Here is a 17505-nt window from a genome sequence, read left to right as displayed (position 1 = left end):
GCAGCATTCTCTTTTGTGACATAACAAATAAAACCATGTTTGCAGGTCTTTACTTGGCAAACATGGATTTATACCCCAATATGCAATTGATTAAATAGCAATTTTCATTTTAAAAAAAATGGAATAATAACAGTTTTTACACAATTAATGTTTAAAGCTCTGTCTGTCTGCAGAAACAATATTTGTATTCTTGAAATGGCTGCCAGATTCAAAATATACGTAACTAACTGCCTCAGCAAATGCAGAGGCATTGCATGTTAGTTCTGATGGGAACTGGCATAGCACCAACCTAGACACTCATACATCCATTCACACGAGCCTTATAGCTCTTGCCTCCCTCACTTCCACCTCCTTTTCTAGTAAATTCCTGGGGCTGCAGGCTAATCCTTAAAAATATCTCCTGTCACTTTTCCGGATGAAATAGTAATGGAAACCTGTACACATTTCACACACATCTGTAAATATTGAGAAGTTTAGTTCCTGACTCACACATCATATATTCAGCTCTTTGTAATGACATGATTTGAAAATCCGCCTACCCAGTCTGATGAATCATTCAACCACGCTTTGTAGCACAGACAAAATGTAGTAGTGGGCTCTCTCAATGAGTCTGTGACTCACTAACCTTTATTTTTTAATATTGCTACTAACGTGCTCATTTAAAAGTGAAAGATCCAATACAGTTTTGTAGGTTAACATGTGAATGCTGACTAGAAGGACTCTGTCATATTGACAGTGCTGAACTCTGCTTCCACTAAGCATAAATACCAGCCAGCTTGTTGATTTTATCTATGACTGACATTGGGTCTTTGCAGCAGTAAAGAGACATCAACATGTTTCCATGCTGCAATACTGCTTGCTCATCTCCTTAACGAACTGAAATCAGAGGTGCCAGTGCTGTTGGGAGTGGTCTGTAGCAGCTGAAGGCCTGCCATAAATAAGGCCAGGGGTATGGCATGGATATTCAATACGATGGATATTCCTGAGGAAATAATTCCTTCACTGATACATGGATCATCTGGGATGTTCTGGGATGTGGTGGGAAGGTGAGAGCCAAAATGCTCCTTGTGCCATAGTTAGGTGGTTTGGGCAGCAAGCAGTGAAGTGCAAGAACCACATTCAGGTCTCTTTTTCTCCCAAGTAGCACAATGGGATGAGAGAGCCAAATCCTTCACATTCTAAACAACAATCCTAACAAAATAGCCAGTGAGAACCACCACAGTGTATGAACCAGTTATTTTAATATGTCTCATCTTGTAAAAATTACCAGCATAGTGTGAAAGCAAAAACTCATTTCTGGGACTTGCCAGCAAATGGATCCTACAACCAAATACAGATGGAATACCCACACTTCCTGCCTGCCTGGGTGCAAATCAACAACTAATTTTAAAGCCAGTGATGTTACACTGAACTACAAGAAGCGCAATACTAAAAATTCAGTAAAATTGTTTACCAGCCATGATAAATAAATGCAGAAAAGAACAAAAGAACAGAACCATCTTTCCCAGTCCCACACCTGGGTCATGGCAATGCATGCCCTGTCAGAAAAAACTACAAACAGACGCATTGACTTAAACCAAACCCTTCATTCCCTCAAGACCCTCACCAACTTTCAAAGACATTCAAAGACTTTTCTGTGAAACACTTTTAAGTCACAGGCCTGTAATAAAATACAAGTTTTAATTACAAACTAGATTATTTCATTAGTGTTTTGACAGTCTATATGCATAAAATATCTCATTAAAATGAAGGTGAGAAAAATTCTCATTAATTTTTTTTTCACCAAGAACACTCTCGAAGTCACAGAAACAAAGGTCAACTGAAATTCTGAGCATAACTTTAAAATTATTCAGTGTTAAAGGAGAATGTATGCAGAACACATAGAAATGCACAACAACGCTTGCAACATTTGTAGGCTTTTAATTTCAAGCAATACAATTGTTGCCATGTTTTCTTGGATTTTTATTTTTATTTTTTTTGGTACAGTTTTGTTTATACAGTACACATCTGCCATTGTACCTCAAATCTGAGAAACCTGTACTGACTCTCCCTCTTCAAAAGTCAGATCACACTTTTTATTATCTCTTTATTACAAAATCATGAGGCAGCTCTGGTGGGCAGATAGGATGAAGAATATCAATTAAAGCATTTGAAGAAATTTGTTCGTACTTGTCACTGAAAGATCTATGGCACGGCTCAGTTCAGCTTGCTCTCTGAATTTCACACCCAACTTTGGCAATGCACAAAATTAATTTTTCTATTTAAGCCAGTGTAAGCCAAGGAGAAATATCTTGAATTTAGCATAAAATGATTAAATAGTGGATCAAACCAAACATCTTATAATTTCACAGTTGCTATGCTAAGATAGAAAATAATTTATCTCACTGTTTCATTTAAACAGGTAGAAAACAAACAGGTCTCACTGCATGACACAATTTTGACATAAATACTACGATTGTCAGCTGTTAAATAAAATTAATAGATTGTTGTAATCGAAGTGCAAAAAAGGACACAACACCTATTCCTGTTCCAATTGATTTCTACTATTTCTCTTATTTCTCCACCTTTCCTCCCCCTTGTCACTCTAGTGCACATTCTGTAAAAAAAAAGTTACTAATTCCCAGCCTTTGGTATTCTGACCTTTCTCTCATATTGCTGTGTGAAGTTGTTGCCCTGAACTTACAACTTTTGTGTGTTCAGGAGAACTGAGAATCTGGGGAATCCAAATTAAATTAAAAGCAGCCAGGAGGATGTTAGACGATATATTTAGACGTCGTCTGATACGTGACAAAATTCCTTTGGTTTGCAAATAGAAAACAACTCATCCCTGAAATGAAATTCTCTCACCTGTGAATGATGTGGTATCTCTGCAAATAATCCAGGGAAAGTGCCAGCTCACAGATGTACAGTTTGACGGTTCCTTCATTAAAGTGGACATTCTGCTGCAAATGGTATCTCAGGTCTCCTCCAAGCAAGAGATCAACCACCATGAACATGTCTTCTTCATCTTGAAAGGAATACCTGGAAGAAGGAAATACAGCTGAGATTTCAGGTCAGAGAAGCAGCTGCAGCATGCCCTGGGATGCTCTCAGAAGTAGATCTGTTCAAGGCAAGTTCATGTTTTGCTCAAAAGTCACATGCTGATTTCTCCGCTATAGAAGCCCAGTTCTATGGCAAAAGTTTCTTTGACTGTTGTGTCCAAGCAGAGCTTGAGTTGGTGCAGCACAAGTATTTCAAGTTTTTTAACCAAAAGTAGCACCTTAATGTTGATAAACTGCATTTAAAATAGTCTTCAGTTTTCTACATTTTAAAATAAATAACCATATTCAGTCAGCAAAATAGCTAAGAATGTTGTAGCAATAAAGTAAAAGGCCTTGAAATGCATTTGGTATGAGATGAATCTGATTGTAGCTCAATACCTATGGACGATAACTTTTCATTATCAGGAGCTGCTGTCCCAGTGGTATATCCTATATTCAGTAAATATACACAGTGCCATAGCTAAGTATGTTCTATAGCTTCTAGCATAACTCCAAATTCAACAAGAAATAACATTGCAATTTTGTTGCTTAACAATATATATATTTTTTTCAGCCTGCAACTTACATCTTACAAAATGACAGAGCCTTCAGGAACACTAAATTCTTTTGAATGCTTTCTCAGAACTGCACACTGAATACTATGAGGGCCAGATTCTAGTCTGATTTAAATCCTGTAAACCCAAGAGTGCAGCCTGCCAATGTGGAGTGTACGCAGTGCTCAAGCAAGCAGCATTTTCCATGTGTTTCTACTTACCCTTGATAATCTGCCATCAGACTATTTTCTTCCACTATAAGAAAAATGATAGAAACTCACTGGTTTTCATTTCTGAATGCAACTAAGACACAGTGTATTAGATTTCCCAAATGGGGGATGGTATATATCTTATTTCTAATATGAAGTCACTTCACACTGGTTTGAGAATGCATTTTGTTGTGAAGCTATGTTGGTTTATATCAAACATGAATATGAATGCCTGTGAGGTGATCCAGAATGATAGTTCCTTCTCCATCATTTTTTGTCTCATGAGGTGCGTAATATATGTTAGCTACAGATTTAGTTGTTCTGAGCTGTAAAATATATAATGAAGTGGAAAAAAAAAAAAAAAAAAAAAGAATAGCTTTGCAGAAGAAAATAAAAATAGTCTCTACTAGATTAGAAAAGTTTATATTACATTATTTTAATTGACAGTTACAAACGGTTCCCCTTGCACTCATTGGCCTGCACTTTCTGAAATTAGGCGATGTTTACGACTGTCACAAATGGTTTATTATGAATTTAAATGTTTTCTATTCTTTCTGACCACAGATCTGAGAAGTGAGTGTCTCACGGTGCTCTGTTCTCCGGTTATCTCTGCATGCCTTCCAAATGCTGGGAGGTGAAAGCCATTTTATTTGCATTAAGCTCACTTCTTAGTATGTCAGCATCATAAAGTAGTTGGCATAAGGTATCTGCTCACCTCCAGAGACTCAGAATTTCAGTACACAAGAGCTGAAAAGAGAAGGCTTAAATTATATTCAAATTAGCCTAACTGTTGTGCGTTGCTGAGCCTGGAGCAACTGCAAAAAGAAAGAATAAATATATTATGTTCAACAGTATTTTTTATTTTTTCTTTCTGTTTTGTTTGTTTGTTTGTTTGCTTTGACATTGCTTTATTTTTAAATGAAGTTTTTGTAGCTTTGAGGAAATGGAATGAGAAATATCTTTTTTTTTTTTTTTTCAACTACTACTCAAGTAAAGAGCAGATTTGTCTGGTTTCCTCTTACATTACAAGAAAGGGAAAAATAAGTGAAATAAAAAGGCATTGATTGAAAATTCTACTTAAATTTATAAATAAAATACTGCATCTAGTCCAGAATTAAAGACTTCTCACACTGTCTAGAATCACACAATTACATGCCAGTAATATGAATACGATGCCAGTCTGACCACAAGAATTGAAATGTCCTGAGCAATTTCGTCAGTGATCATGGGGATGAGGATGAAGGCTGGATAAGGATGAACTGCTGTTTTAAATTCAACAACTATTGCCATTTTTGGGGAAATAATTACTGTGTTTGAAAGCAATCCAGAAATTAATGTGAAATCTTCTCCACATCCACATAAATGATAACACTTGATGGAATGGAGTTTTCATTCCGTGTTTTTGTTTCTGCTGAGGCACTCTAGTTTCTTGCAATTGAGAATGGGAGTACTGTCCTGCATTATCTTCCCAAGCAAACTTTTGGTGCAACTGTGAATCCTCAAGGATTTAAAGGTGAGGTAAAAAGTAAGAACTGGAAAGAAATTTTACCCTATCCCATTCCATTATTGCCAGGAAATGCTACGATATATTATTTGCCTACAGCTAGGTTCAGGGGTGTGCATGTTATTTCTACTCATGTTCCACAAAAACCTAATAAAAATAACACTGTGTCAGAATAGACATCCATCTACCTTGGGAGTCACAAGAAACACGGAAATGACACAGAAATATACAGAAAAATACAAAGAAACTTTTTCTCCAGATCTCATACAACATCCACCCATGCTGCAGGACTTCCTGGATCTTAGTTTGAAATGTGGGCATCCAGACTGTGATGATAAGAAATGGCTTTAGCCTTGGCATCTGTCAGATCAGTTAGTGAATGGCTGAGTACCCACTACCAGGTAAACATATTAAGGTAAGCACAATCTCTAAAAAAGAAACAAGGTTTCTAGAGAAGATTCTAGCTATAGAATAACACCTTTAGAAACCAAATAGACTAAATAAGAACAAAACCAAGTCCGGATTCAGAAGCATTCATTAGCTTTCCTGCATCTGTTACAAGTTGGAAATGGCAAACAGGAGTTTTATGTAGAGAATGAAATTAGAACAATGCCTGCCCAGGCATAGCTCTTGCAGGGCTCTGTATCTCTCCTCTTTCACTCGTAGTCAGACTTTTCTCCCACTTCTATCGATATGTATAATTGTGTATTCAGATCTGTGTAGTTGAGATGAGAGCTGGTTAAGTCTGGCTTGAAAGAAAAGATGCTATAACTTGATATGTGCAGTATACAGAGCAGACATTTTCATGTGTGCTGAATTATATCACACCTGACACACATCATTATGCTAATCATACACATGTAACCATGAATAATGGCGTTTCCCCTGCACAGTTGGTCTAGTTGTGTGGATGGCATTTCTCCAACTATCAGGATCAGAGCAAAGTAAGATAAAAAGTGCAGGAGATAAGACCATTCCAAGAGATTTTCTGGAAAGTAGATTAATTTATTCCAGTGAAATGGTGCCCCTACAACCTAGAGGAGAGCATGGGCACGGCAAACAGCAGAAGGCCCCTGGAGCTGATGGCTGCTCCACAAAGCAGCTCCTGCAGCTACAAGTTATTAAGCTGCTAAGTGCAGAGCAGGAGCTACTCCACATTCCACTGTGCAGCTGGGAAGACCAGAGTACTGTGGTTTGTGTTCTGTGTTGAGGACCCACAGGACCCGGCGCACCACCTCCTGACCAGCTTTGTTTGTCATGATCACAGGCAGTTTTGTCCTCTGTCTATCTCCCTTATACAAACCAATATTCCTTCTCTACACAAGAAATGAACTATTCTCCTTTAGCATCTTGCTTTCAATATTTCAAGAAATAAGTGGGTTTGATTTATTGGTCTAAGAATTGAAATTGACAGCAAGTGAAATATTACCCACCTGAAAAAATGAATCTTTGAAACTACTGCTGCAGGCTTTGGAGGGGCTGGTGGCAAATCGGCCCCCAGGAGATTAGCTTTCTTAGTAAGCACTGTAATCTTAATTCTGCAAGCTTCTTATCTGATCAAAGGCAAATGACATTCAAAAAGGCTGATTGGTTTTTAAGTAAAATCAGAGGTTGTTCGCTATGTTAATTTTAACCAGGTAGTTGAGAAATACTGAACAAATTTCAGGCTTCTGACCGATTTTGAATTCTACATTACTGTAAAAGTTATTACTCTTCTACTGCAAAGCCAAGATTTTAAAGCTCTCTGATATGAAAGAGTGAGTGGCTTAGAGTAAACTTCATTTTTTTCCTTTTCTTTCTTGTTTTTTTTTTTAATTTTTATTTTTTTTTATTTTTTAAAGTAGTGTCATGAGCCTGTTGTAGGACAGCTATTCTAATTACAGAACAAGCCTTTGCTTCCCCTTGCTTGAAGAAAAGTTTTAATGCATTAGAATAAGCTTCCTTCAAATTAAGATAAAATAATAACGCCTCTAGCAACAGTGAATTGGATTTTTTATTATCTTCAGACTGGAAGATAAATTACAATTGAACAAAATCCTCCACAGAAATAAATTTAAACAGAGCAATTCTGAGTTAGTTATATCAGTTTTCATATATCTATCTGCATATTTGTCTTGATAATATCTTTTATTGTATTTATGTCATATTTATATTTGCTGTTTGTATCTCTGTCTCTCCACAAAGGCAGTTACAGATGTATTATTAAGATCATTTTTTCCCTTCATACTCTATTATCATATTTAGCTAGGGTAATTTTATGTAGAAATCCTTCTAGAAACACCCACCATCCAAAGTTTTTCCAGAGGAAAAGACATAATGATCAATATTTTGTGTATAATTTTAAGAATAAAAAAATCATTATAAAATTTGCATCATTGAGCCAAAGCCAAACTTCATAAATCCATGGTGACCAGTTAAAGCAAGACACAAACAGTTCAGATATTCAGATGAGATCTCTGCTCTTTACTGAATATGACAAATGATGAAGTGTTGGTCACTCCTGATTAGAAATTTAAAGAAGGATCATTCTCTGGTTTTCCCTTGGCAACCTTAAGAGGAGGAGGTAATTTTTTTTATTTAACAGCATGAGGTCTTTAATGACTGCAGATTCTTCTGCGTGCTGTAAAAGCAGATAGAATGTAGCAGAGCCTGAAGTTTTCTTTCTATCCCAAAGCAGTGCAAAGCAGAGAACCACAACAGTGCACTGGTTCCAAACTTTACACTCAAAACAAGGAATGCAGTGGCTTTTGAAAGACCTGGCCACTTGCCTTAGTGCCTTACTGAATAATCTTTTCAATATCTATTGGAGAGCTGCTCAGTGTTAGCCTGAGTTAGCAAAGCCTTGAGGAGCCTTTCCAACACAAACACCAAGAAGGAAAATTCATCTCTTGTGTAAGCCAGTTCACCTTGTCCAATAGAGGGCAGGCAATAGTTCAGACTGGTCTCCTTCCCACGAAATCATGTGGCTGCATCTAGGCTGCCCAGTGGAATCTCATGCAGATTTCTTAGATGGGTCTGAAGGCAGCGTTAGTTGTAGCACCTTGGTGCTGTCCTGTTTGTGTTTTTTATGGATAGAAAATCAACATTTTATCTTTACTTTACAAAGTAAAACAGAGTCTTAGTATTCCTGAAAAAGGTCAAACAGTTGAACAAAAGAAAAGGTAATTATCATGAGGTGTACGTATCAGCTAACAGAGAAACATAAGCAGGTTTTATCTGAGTACATGATAAAAAACAATTACAAAATTAGGAAAGTTTCACTGTTTTTGCCTTTAAGATTTTTTTTGTTGTTGTTATAGTTAGTAAGATAGTATGCTAAAAACTAATAATAATAATCCTAATATTTGGTTTGATTGTTAAAAATAACTTCTATGACATTCGAGGACAGGCTGGTATACAGCACTTTTTAACATTCAAAGATATCACCGATGAATTTGTGAAGTTATAGGCAAATTACATCCTCATCATGAACAACTAATGCATTGCCCTGTGATTAAAAAGATTCTGCTGCAAAGTCCCTATGTACCGCTCATGGTACCATTATTTCTTCATGTTTTCTATGTCTTCTATGTTTGCTTTGCTGTGTTTTTTTTACTAGTCCAGTTTGTGTAACTATGTTGTAGAATTATACTCATCAACTGTTTGGCAATAATACGGCCACCCAAGACTTGCTTTGCTGAAAACAAACACTTAAGTCACTTAAAGACTTGAAATAACTTGGTATTTGATGAAGAACTTTACACTGAAAAGCTAAGGAGAGAAGTAAAGCGAAGGTGCAAAACACCTTGTTATGTGTATTGAATAGTATAATGTAGGCATAGTATAGGCTGCTATAAATGTGTGTATTATGTATAGGTATAATATGAGAGCCATAAATAACACCTTTGTTCATTCTTCAAGTTATTACAAACTTGCCTGTGCTGAAAAGGTAAAATGAAAACAATTATATCCAATGTGAGGGGAAGACCAAATATTTATTTCACAAAAAAGTCATTCAAACTAAGCAAAGAAACATCAGGTTTGTGTTCACTGCCAAGATGAAGACAAATATCAAGAGAAAATAAACACAAGATTTATGAACATTGTAAACACAAGTATGCAAGTATTGTGAAGGAATGTTTGAAATGTTCCCTCAAAACATCTGTTTTGGTTACATTTCTACAGATTTCTTTTGTCCTTTTGGAAAATGGGTAAGTGCTGGTTATTGGAATTTGCAGTTTGTGCTTGCAAAATATTTAATAGAAGTCTATTGTTGCAAATGGAAATACTTTTCTTTCCAAGCTCAGAAAAACAAAAGTCATTTCTCCAGCTGCTGCTGAGAACAACAGAAGATTACTTACTTTATAAATATGTAAAACATACCTTCCAGGATTATGTTAAAATCTTCTGAGAACAGAAAAATTCTTCTATAAAAATCAGTTGCTGATGTTTATTTGAAATACCTTTTCAAATTCTATTTAGGTAAGATGTGAACAAAAGAGACAGCTAAGAAAATTGTCTACATAAAAAATAGGTGTCAGGAAATTCTGTCTCAAGAAGGATAGAAAGAAACTTGTTGCAAACTCACTTGGAATGATGTATAATTATATAACCAATATCAATTAATATTGGTTTATCAATTAGAGTTAGCTTAGTATTCATCCACACAAAGTTATTTTCTCATTTTCGGAAGTTGAGGAGAGGACACAAACTCTCTGATCTGAGAAACAATTAATTGCCACATGCACTACCTCAACATGTATCTCAGCCAGGATCACTGCTACCACGCAACAGGCAAGACACAATGAAGGGTAATGAACTATAGGTACAAAAAAGCAAGCTAGCTGAGGATGAGGTCATTTGAGATATGGGTTATGGTAATAATTGTGAGTGTTCTGGTGCCTCCTCCAGTATAGTAGAGAAACCATGCAATCAATTTTTTGGTGATCGTTTTCTGTATTAGAAAACGCGCATACAGTTCAGATGGTTCCTCTAGGCTGGAAGTAGAGAGTTTAGAGACATGAGACACATAGTTGAATGATATACACGTTTTTTATATTGTTATTGAATAGCATTCACTGAACACACGCACACATACACACACAAAAAAAAAAGGCTCATAAATAATTTAGGTCTGAGGGGCTCTCTGGAAGCCACTAAGTTCAATCTTTTACTTCATTACTGGAGGATAATTTCAAACATAGGTCAGGCTGCACAAGACCTTATCCAGTGGAGATCTCTAAGGGTATAAATTTTCCAGCCTCTGCAATGAGATTGTTCTGGCCAGTCATCAAATTTTGAAGAGAATTTTTTTTTTTGCTTTTATCCAGCTGGGATTCCCCTTGCTGTACTATATCATTTGTGTCACTTGCTTTTTCAGTGTGTAACTCTAAAATTGTTTTTTCTCTATCTGTATATGTTGCCATGTTTATGTCATCATCGCCACCCTCTTGAGTAGTGGAAGTCTGTAATTATTTTTTTTTTTCCCTTCAAATTTATCTTCTTTGCATCATTATTCTGCAAACTTAATGGTCTCCCAGTATTTCCTTGCACATAAAATGATATCAGAGAGTAGTTTGGTTTGGGAAAGAGCTTAAAGATCATCCAATTTCACCACCTCCCCCAGTATGGGCAGGGTTGCCACATTCTAGATCGGGTCCCTGCCCACCCTGGCCTTCTACACTTCTGCCCCTAAACATGCTAAAGGATCTCCATTGGACTCCCTCCAGTTCATTGGCATCTCCCTTGCACCAGAGGAACCTTATCTTTATACAGGACTCCAGCTGGGACATACAACTCTGGTAACTATGCTTTTGATACTGAATCTTAGTATGTGCCACATAGTCTTCCCAAAGACTATAAGGACATGAGAATCTGAGTCAGAGCTCAGCAGCATCCCATCCTAGCCCTGCTCTCTAGCACAGCAGAAACGCTTCTCCAAAATTTAATAAACTTGTAAACAAGAACTTTTTCCAAGACAGACCAGTGCAGGAATTAATATGTGACATTTGCTTAGATATTCATATATTTGTCTGGGGAATAGAATGTTAAAAAAAATAGGATACACTGTGAATGTCTGAAAAACAACCAAACCACCACAACTACAAGCAAATTACTCTGACAATATTTTTATGCACACACACTAAGTGATCCATTTTTCCGAGTGGTCCATCTCTAAAAGTACTTTCTAATAATTTGTTTTTCAGGAGAACATTAATTACTTTTCTATTGCATTTGTTCATACACTTGTAGATTTAATGGCTCAGTCTCATGATAAAGGTGAATATTTTTAGACCCATGACAAAGTAAGACTTGAAAACAAATACAGAACAGGCCCACATCTCATTCTGCTTGTTTAAGATAAATTAGCAGAGTTGAATGTAATATTATCAATATTAATTGTAATTGTTCTGTCTCAGGTGGCATGCCTGCTTTCACTAAGCTCATTCAGTCTTACCAAATCCAAGTTGGGTTCAATCTTCAATAAGTTGTTGGGTTGTTTGTTGTGTGTGCGTGTTTATATTGTTTTTGTTTGATTGTTTTCCAAGTGCTTTATTTTTTATATATGTTTTTTAAGGGGATAAAAAAAAATAAATAAATCTCCACTATCTCTTTTGCTATGCAGTCTTTAAATAACCTACATCACAATTATATGTGAGAGCTCTGTTCAGGTTGAGTGAACAAGACTATACATAGAAGACACTTGGGATTTGTGGATATTCTTATCTGAATGCAGCCTCTAAAATCCATTCAGCTGTATCAGAGATGTGTTGCGGCTGACTATATTCATGCTAAGTGAACGTTCACCAAGTTTTTAACATTTTGTGTTATAATCAGTGCTAAATTATTCCACTTAATATGCACATCGCATTACAGCAGTAGCAATTATTTGTATAGTAGTTGCTGGTCTCTCATGTCTCCTGTTTGTCATTAACACATCCCATTAACACAAGCAACAGACAATATATATAAAGGACTCAGGACAAATAATGCCTCACTACAATGACCCTGAAGAAGAGGAGGCTCAGGGGAGACCTCCCTGTACTCTACAGCTTCCTGAAAGGAGTTTGTGATGAGGAGGGGCTTGGCCTCTTCTCCCAGGCAACAAACAGGACCCAATGAAATGACCACAAGCTGAGCCAGAGGAGGTTTAGATTAGACATAAGAAAAAACTTTTTCTCTCAGAGGGTGGTCAGGCAATGGAATGGCTGCCCAGGGATGTGGTGGAGTTGCCATCCCTGGCAGTGTTCAAGAGGCATCTGGATGAGGAGCTACGAGAGATGGTTTAGTGGCTTGCGGTAGCAATGGTAATGGATGGACAGTTGGACTGGATAATCTTGTAGGTTCTATTAAATCAGGGGGAAAAATCTGGAGCAAGAACTTACCCTGGGAGGAAGTGAACAAGAAAGAATCCAGTGTTGGACCAAATAGATAATTAAAAGAGTGTGGTGCATTTTTCATATAAGAGTCAGAGAGAGCTAAGATTATTCAGCCTGAAAAAGAGAAGGCTTGTGGAGAGTTGTATAAGTGTGTATGAATGTCTGATGTAAGGGAAATGAAGATGGAGCCAGATCCTTCTCAGCAATGCCCAGGGACAGGACAAGAAGAAACCTATACAAAACACATGAAATTCCATCCAAACACAAGAAAACTCTTTTTCACTGTGAGGGTGGTCCAATAGTTGTACAGAAAGCTTTTACTTCTTTCATCTGTGAAGACAGTCAAAACTAAACTGCACATGCTCCTGGCCACCTACCTTAGGTGCATGAGTACAGGAGCTGAACTAGATGAACACAAGAGGTTCCTGCCCAACTAAATGATTCTGTGATCTTTTCATTACACCAAGTAACAGACTAACTCTCTAAAATGACACTACTTACAAGAAAAACAAAGTCAGATAATAGAGTTCAAGCAGGTATTGTGCTCTTGGAGCATATCCTTTGTTTCCCTTCTCTCTTTCATAAAATTTATTTATATGAGATTCACAATATTTCGTTTAGCAGAAGTTTAAAAATAATGTTGCCAATATTTCAAAATAGAGATACAATTTAATCAGTAAAGAAAAATTTCAGGATCAAATACCACAAGGTTTAAAAATATTTAAGTCTTACGCTTGGCTGGGGCAACAGGAGCTATTGGAAAGTCTTTTGAAGGCCTAGACTCAAGTGGCATCCAAAGTTTGGCAGAAAATCTATTGATTACAATAAATGAAGTTCAGATCCTCTATTTTTAACTTCAAACACTGTTCTGTTTTAGAAATAATTCTATATAGATGTTTTTTCTGGTTTATGAAGCAAAGACACATCAAAGTTTCAGTACTCACAATTAAGCTTCAATCATAATTAGATTTAACCTTCAGCACATAAAAAACTTAACTGAATGAAATGAACACGTGGGTGTTAAGAATAGGCATAACTCCTTGCTGTATATAAACTTAGATACTGCAATAACTGTGTATACGAATCTCTGAGTGAAACTGCATGAGTTAAGAGACTTAAAATAGTACTTTCTTTTTTAATATATTTAGGAATAAATCAGGTTTTCTTCTTAGCTACAGGAAAACCTTTATTTTAATTTTTATGTGACCTGAAAAAGGAGGCCAAGTTGGCCTTGAAAATATACACCTTCTGTATATAGTTGCCTCTCTGGAATTAGACAGACTTCCATTTACAACCTTCTCTCTGCCTGTTGTTGTAGTACCTCTCCTTGCTATTGCAATGAATGATTTATCTTCTTTTTTTTTAATTAGGAACACCCAAACAATTTTCAGCCAGTTTCTCACAGAATGTTCTGCCCTTCATGTATAAAACCCAACACTTAAAAGGCTTCATTCAAGCAGCTCATTTCTTTCCGAAGAAAAATTTGTAATTTTAAAACTGAGCTGAAGTGCAATACTTTCAATCACATGTAGGTGTCCACTAACTAGGCATACATCTCAATTAGATGCATTCAATTTTTAAACATAAAATAACAAAATAAATACATTGGAAAACATTGTTGAATATAAAATACCTTCTGATCTAGCAAACAAGTTACTTTGAAAGCTTTCCAGGCCCAGAAGTCACAGTAAATATCTGAATAGTAGTGTGAAGAATATAGTACAGAGAAGACCAACATTATTGTCATAATGTCAGTCTAACTGAAGACGGAAATCTGTTTGGTGTTTCAACTCTAAGGTAATATTTTCTTCATTAAATTTTCCTTAAAATCATTTACTTGAGAAGGAACATAAGAAAATAGTGTAATTCAAGTCATACTCCAAACAGCACAAACCTACTTTAAACAACTTTTTATTGTTATCACCTGTACACCAAATCCAAGAAATACTTGGGAAAATATAAAAATAAAGAAGTTTTGGTTTGCTTTCTAGAGTTTTAGTCAAAAATCCAATTGGACAAGATGAGTTGAACTCAATAACTTATTATAACTGGCCTACTTCAGACCACAAGTTGTCCTTATTACTTTCAGGCATTTTATTAAGGTGCTTTGGGTTAGAAGAATGGTTCTCTAGTTTTACTATATAGTAAGGTAACAGTTCTGACTATAGGTATACTGAACTGCTCTCTAGAGCACCCTTCTTTTTCCATTATTTCCATAGAAGAATGGCCTGTAGTCAGCCAGAAAGAATTCAAACCCTCTAGAGCTTGTCTCTTCTGTTTTGGGAAGTCTTTAATATAATCAGTATATTACATTAATCTCTACATTTTGGCTGCTAGAGAGTGTTCAAGAAACATGAAGATGTAACACACAGGGACACAGTAGGCACTGTGGTGATAGTTTGATGGCTGGAATTGATCTCAGAGGTCTTTTCTGACTTTAATGATTCTATGATGGTAAAAATTTTTGGGGCTTTTTTGTTTGATCAATAAGGGCAAAAATAAGACAGTATTTCTGATTTGTGCTGGTCCTACAAGTTCCGCCCATGATGGAGATTTTTCTTGTTTTTTCAGAATTGCACAGTTGTGAAAACTCTGTTAAAAAACCTCTTTGCACATAGAAAATCACTTTCTTCCTCTCAGCAGAAAGATAAAAAGTTTGGTGTGGCCCTCAGATCCTGGGGTGGACTCTGCCTCTAATGAAAAAAAATATAGACATAAAAATAATTTTACTGCATTACATTCTCCAACATCAGTGCCACAAATTAGCCAGAGCTCTGAGTAATCCAATGCGCTCTTATAGCTATCCCAATTCTAAAGCAACCAGGGGAATACGTCTTCCTTAATCTATCCTCCAAGCAGAACACCTGGCACAAATGTATGGAGGAAATGTGCTGGATCCATTTGTTGAAGAATGAGATTTTATGATCTCATCCCATTAAAATAACAATGAACTTTAATTCTGCCTGTTTTCTCTGTTATTTAATTTTTTCTAGGAGCTGCTGTCAATGACTCACTGCTCTTTACTCATTGTAACAGTTACCAAAGAGTGATATTTTTGGTATGTCAGTGTGCTGTTGAAGAATATGAATAATCAAATCTCACTGCCATTCTTAGATTTAGCATCTTGTTTACCCAATTCTAATTATAATCACAATAAATGGTAAGATTTGTTATAAAATTCAGATACCTCTTGCCATCTTAGCTTACAGCTGAGTTTATCAGGTTGATTTAGAGACACTGCAAAGAAGAAATTACAATTGTCAACTAAAACTGTTCTACTTCATCCTAAACATTTAAATTTATTCTACAAGATTGCCTGCCAAGCCTTCAAGGTTTACACTTAACTCTTTTGTAATTATTATTATTTTATTTTTAAATTTTAACATGGCATAGTGATGTTATTTGTGGTAACAGTGCTTGGTGTAACTGAGGTACAGTGAGGAAGAGCATGACAAACTGTCAGGAACAAAGGAGAGGCCCTGGTGACAGCAAAGGTCATCTTTGAAAGCAGCATTGAATTAAGAAGGGGTTATTAACTCTAGAGCTTCACTGTAAGCTTATACCATTGGGTATCTTGTCTCCAGAAGCAAACAGGAGCAGATATGAAGGAGTAATACTGAAAGTACACATTCTTCCTTGCACATGGTACTCCTCAGATATAGAGCTTTCTGAATCATTTTTTTTTTAATATACAGAATACAAAGGGTATTACTCCTGTACAATAGCTATCAATAGACTTATTATATATACTTATGTAGTCCTGTTGTCTTTCAGGAAGACACCCTGGCAGCCCAGCCTGATAGAGATAGGTTGTGTTATTGTTCAGGATGGTGAGACAGGGAATAAGTTAGATTCAGTCGCTGTGGGTGCCCAAATCTACAGCTGAAGATCTACAAATGAAAAGTTACAGTTCTTTCTCTCTGTGATTCTGAATTAATGACTGAACACTTTCTTCTTTGCTCAGTAAAATAGGATCTCGTGCTACTTCCTTTCCTGACCCACCAAATGTATGCCCTAATTTTAAATTGAATCTCTCTCAGCTTGTTCCTTCATAAAGAAAATAGGACGGGGAAGAAGACTCAAGAGAAGTGCTTCAAAATTTGATTCACTGTCTTTCAAAATATCCCTGAAATTCCTATTTTTTATTTTATTTTTTTTTTAATCTGCGGGATTAGAAATATTAATCACAACAAGTGTTGATAAAAATACTATCATAGAGTACAACAGTGTTGGCACTTAAAAATATGGATTTTCCTCATTCCGGATACAAAAAGAGCAGAGGGGAAAATTTCTGGAACTACAGCATCCTGAGCATCTCCTTTGAAGTATTTTTCCTGAAGAGAGCTTGTATCAGATTTTTTTGAGCTTAGACACAGCTACAGATCTTTCTCCTGTGTGGCACACCAGTGGCTGCAGACATAGTAGTCCTGGAGTGGGGTAATCCAGTTCCAACCAGGAACTGAACTGGGTGCACATGGGGAAAGAAGGAAGAAAACCTGGATGGCACCTCTTTCTTCACAGCTTACTAGCAGAGGTGCCTAGAGCCTGGTCAAACAGTCATCCAGGCAACACAAGAGGAGGATGGGTTTCCAAAAGAACCTTGTCTTAACGGGCACATGTCTTCAGAACATTCGATTTGCTTAGAGATTTTCCTCATAGAAAATAATTCCCCTGGAAAAATCATATCCAGTTCCAATGACAGCAAATCTTACTGAATACTGAGAGAAAATCATTATAAATACAACTTGGAGGGAACGACTTATCTTAATTTGAAGTAGTAATTGCAGTGGATCTGACTTTTGGTGCTAAGGCTGGCAGCTGCAGCTATGTTGGATAGGACAGTAGAAAAAATACATTCCT

General features: G+C 36.4%; 1 protein-coding gene across 3 annotated transcripts in view; it reads right to left on the bottom strand.

The window, feature by feature from the left end:
• Positions 1-17505, bottom strand: part of STK32B (serine/threonine kinase 32B) — a 129799-nt gene that overhangs the window by 50084 nt on the left and 62210 nt on the right. For all 3 annotated transcript variants that reach the window (XM_085547282.1, XM_015862540.3, XM_085547284.1), the window contains one exon: positions 2848-3021. In XM_085547282.1, coding sequence (XP_085403408.1) covers positions 2848-3021 — 174 coding nt within the window. The remainder of the gene's footprint in view (positions 1-2847; positions 3022-17505) is intronic.

The sequence above is a fragment of the Coturnix japonica genome, chromosome 4 (assembly GCF_054131305.1).
Source record: "Coturnix japonica strain WE chromosome 4, WE-NBRP24, whole genome shotgun sequence".
Lineage (NCBI taxonomy): Eukaryota > Metazoa > Chordata > Aves > Galliformes > Phasianidae > Coturnix > Coturnix japonica.
This window is presented reverse-complemented; position numbering and strand designations above follow the sequence as displayed.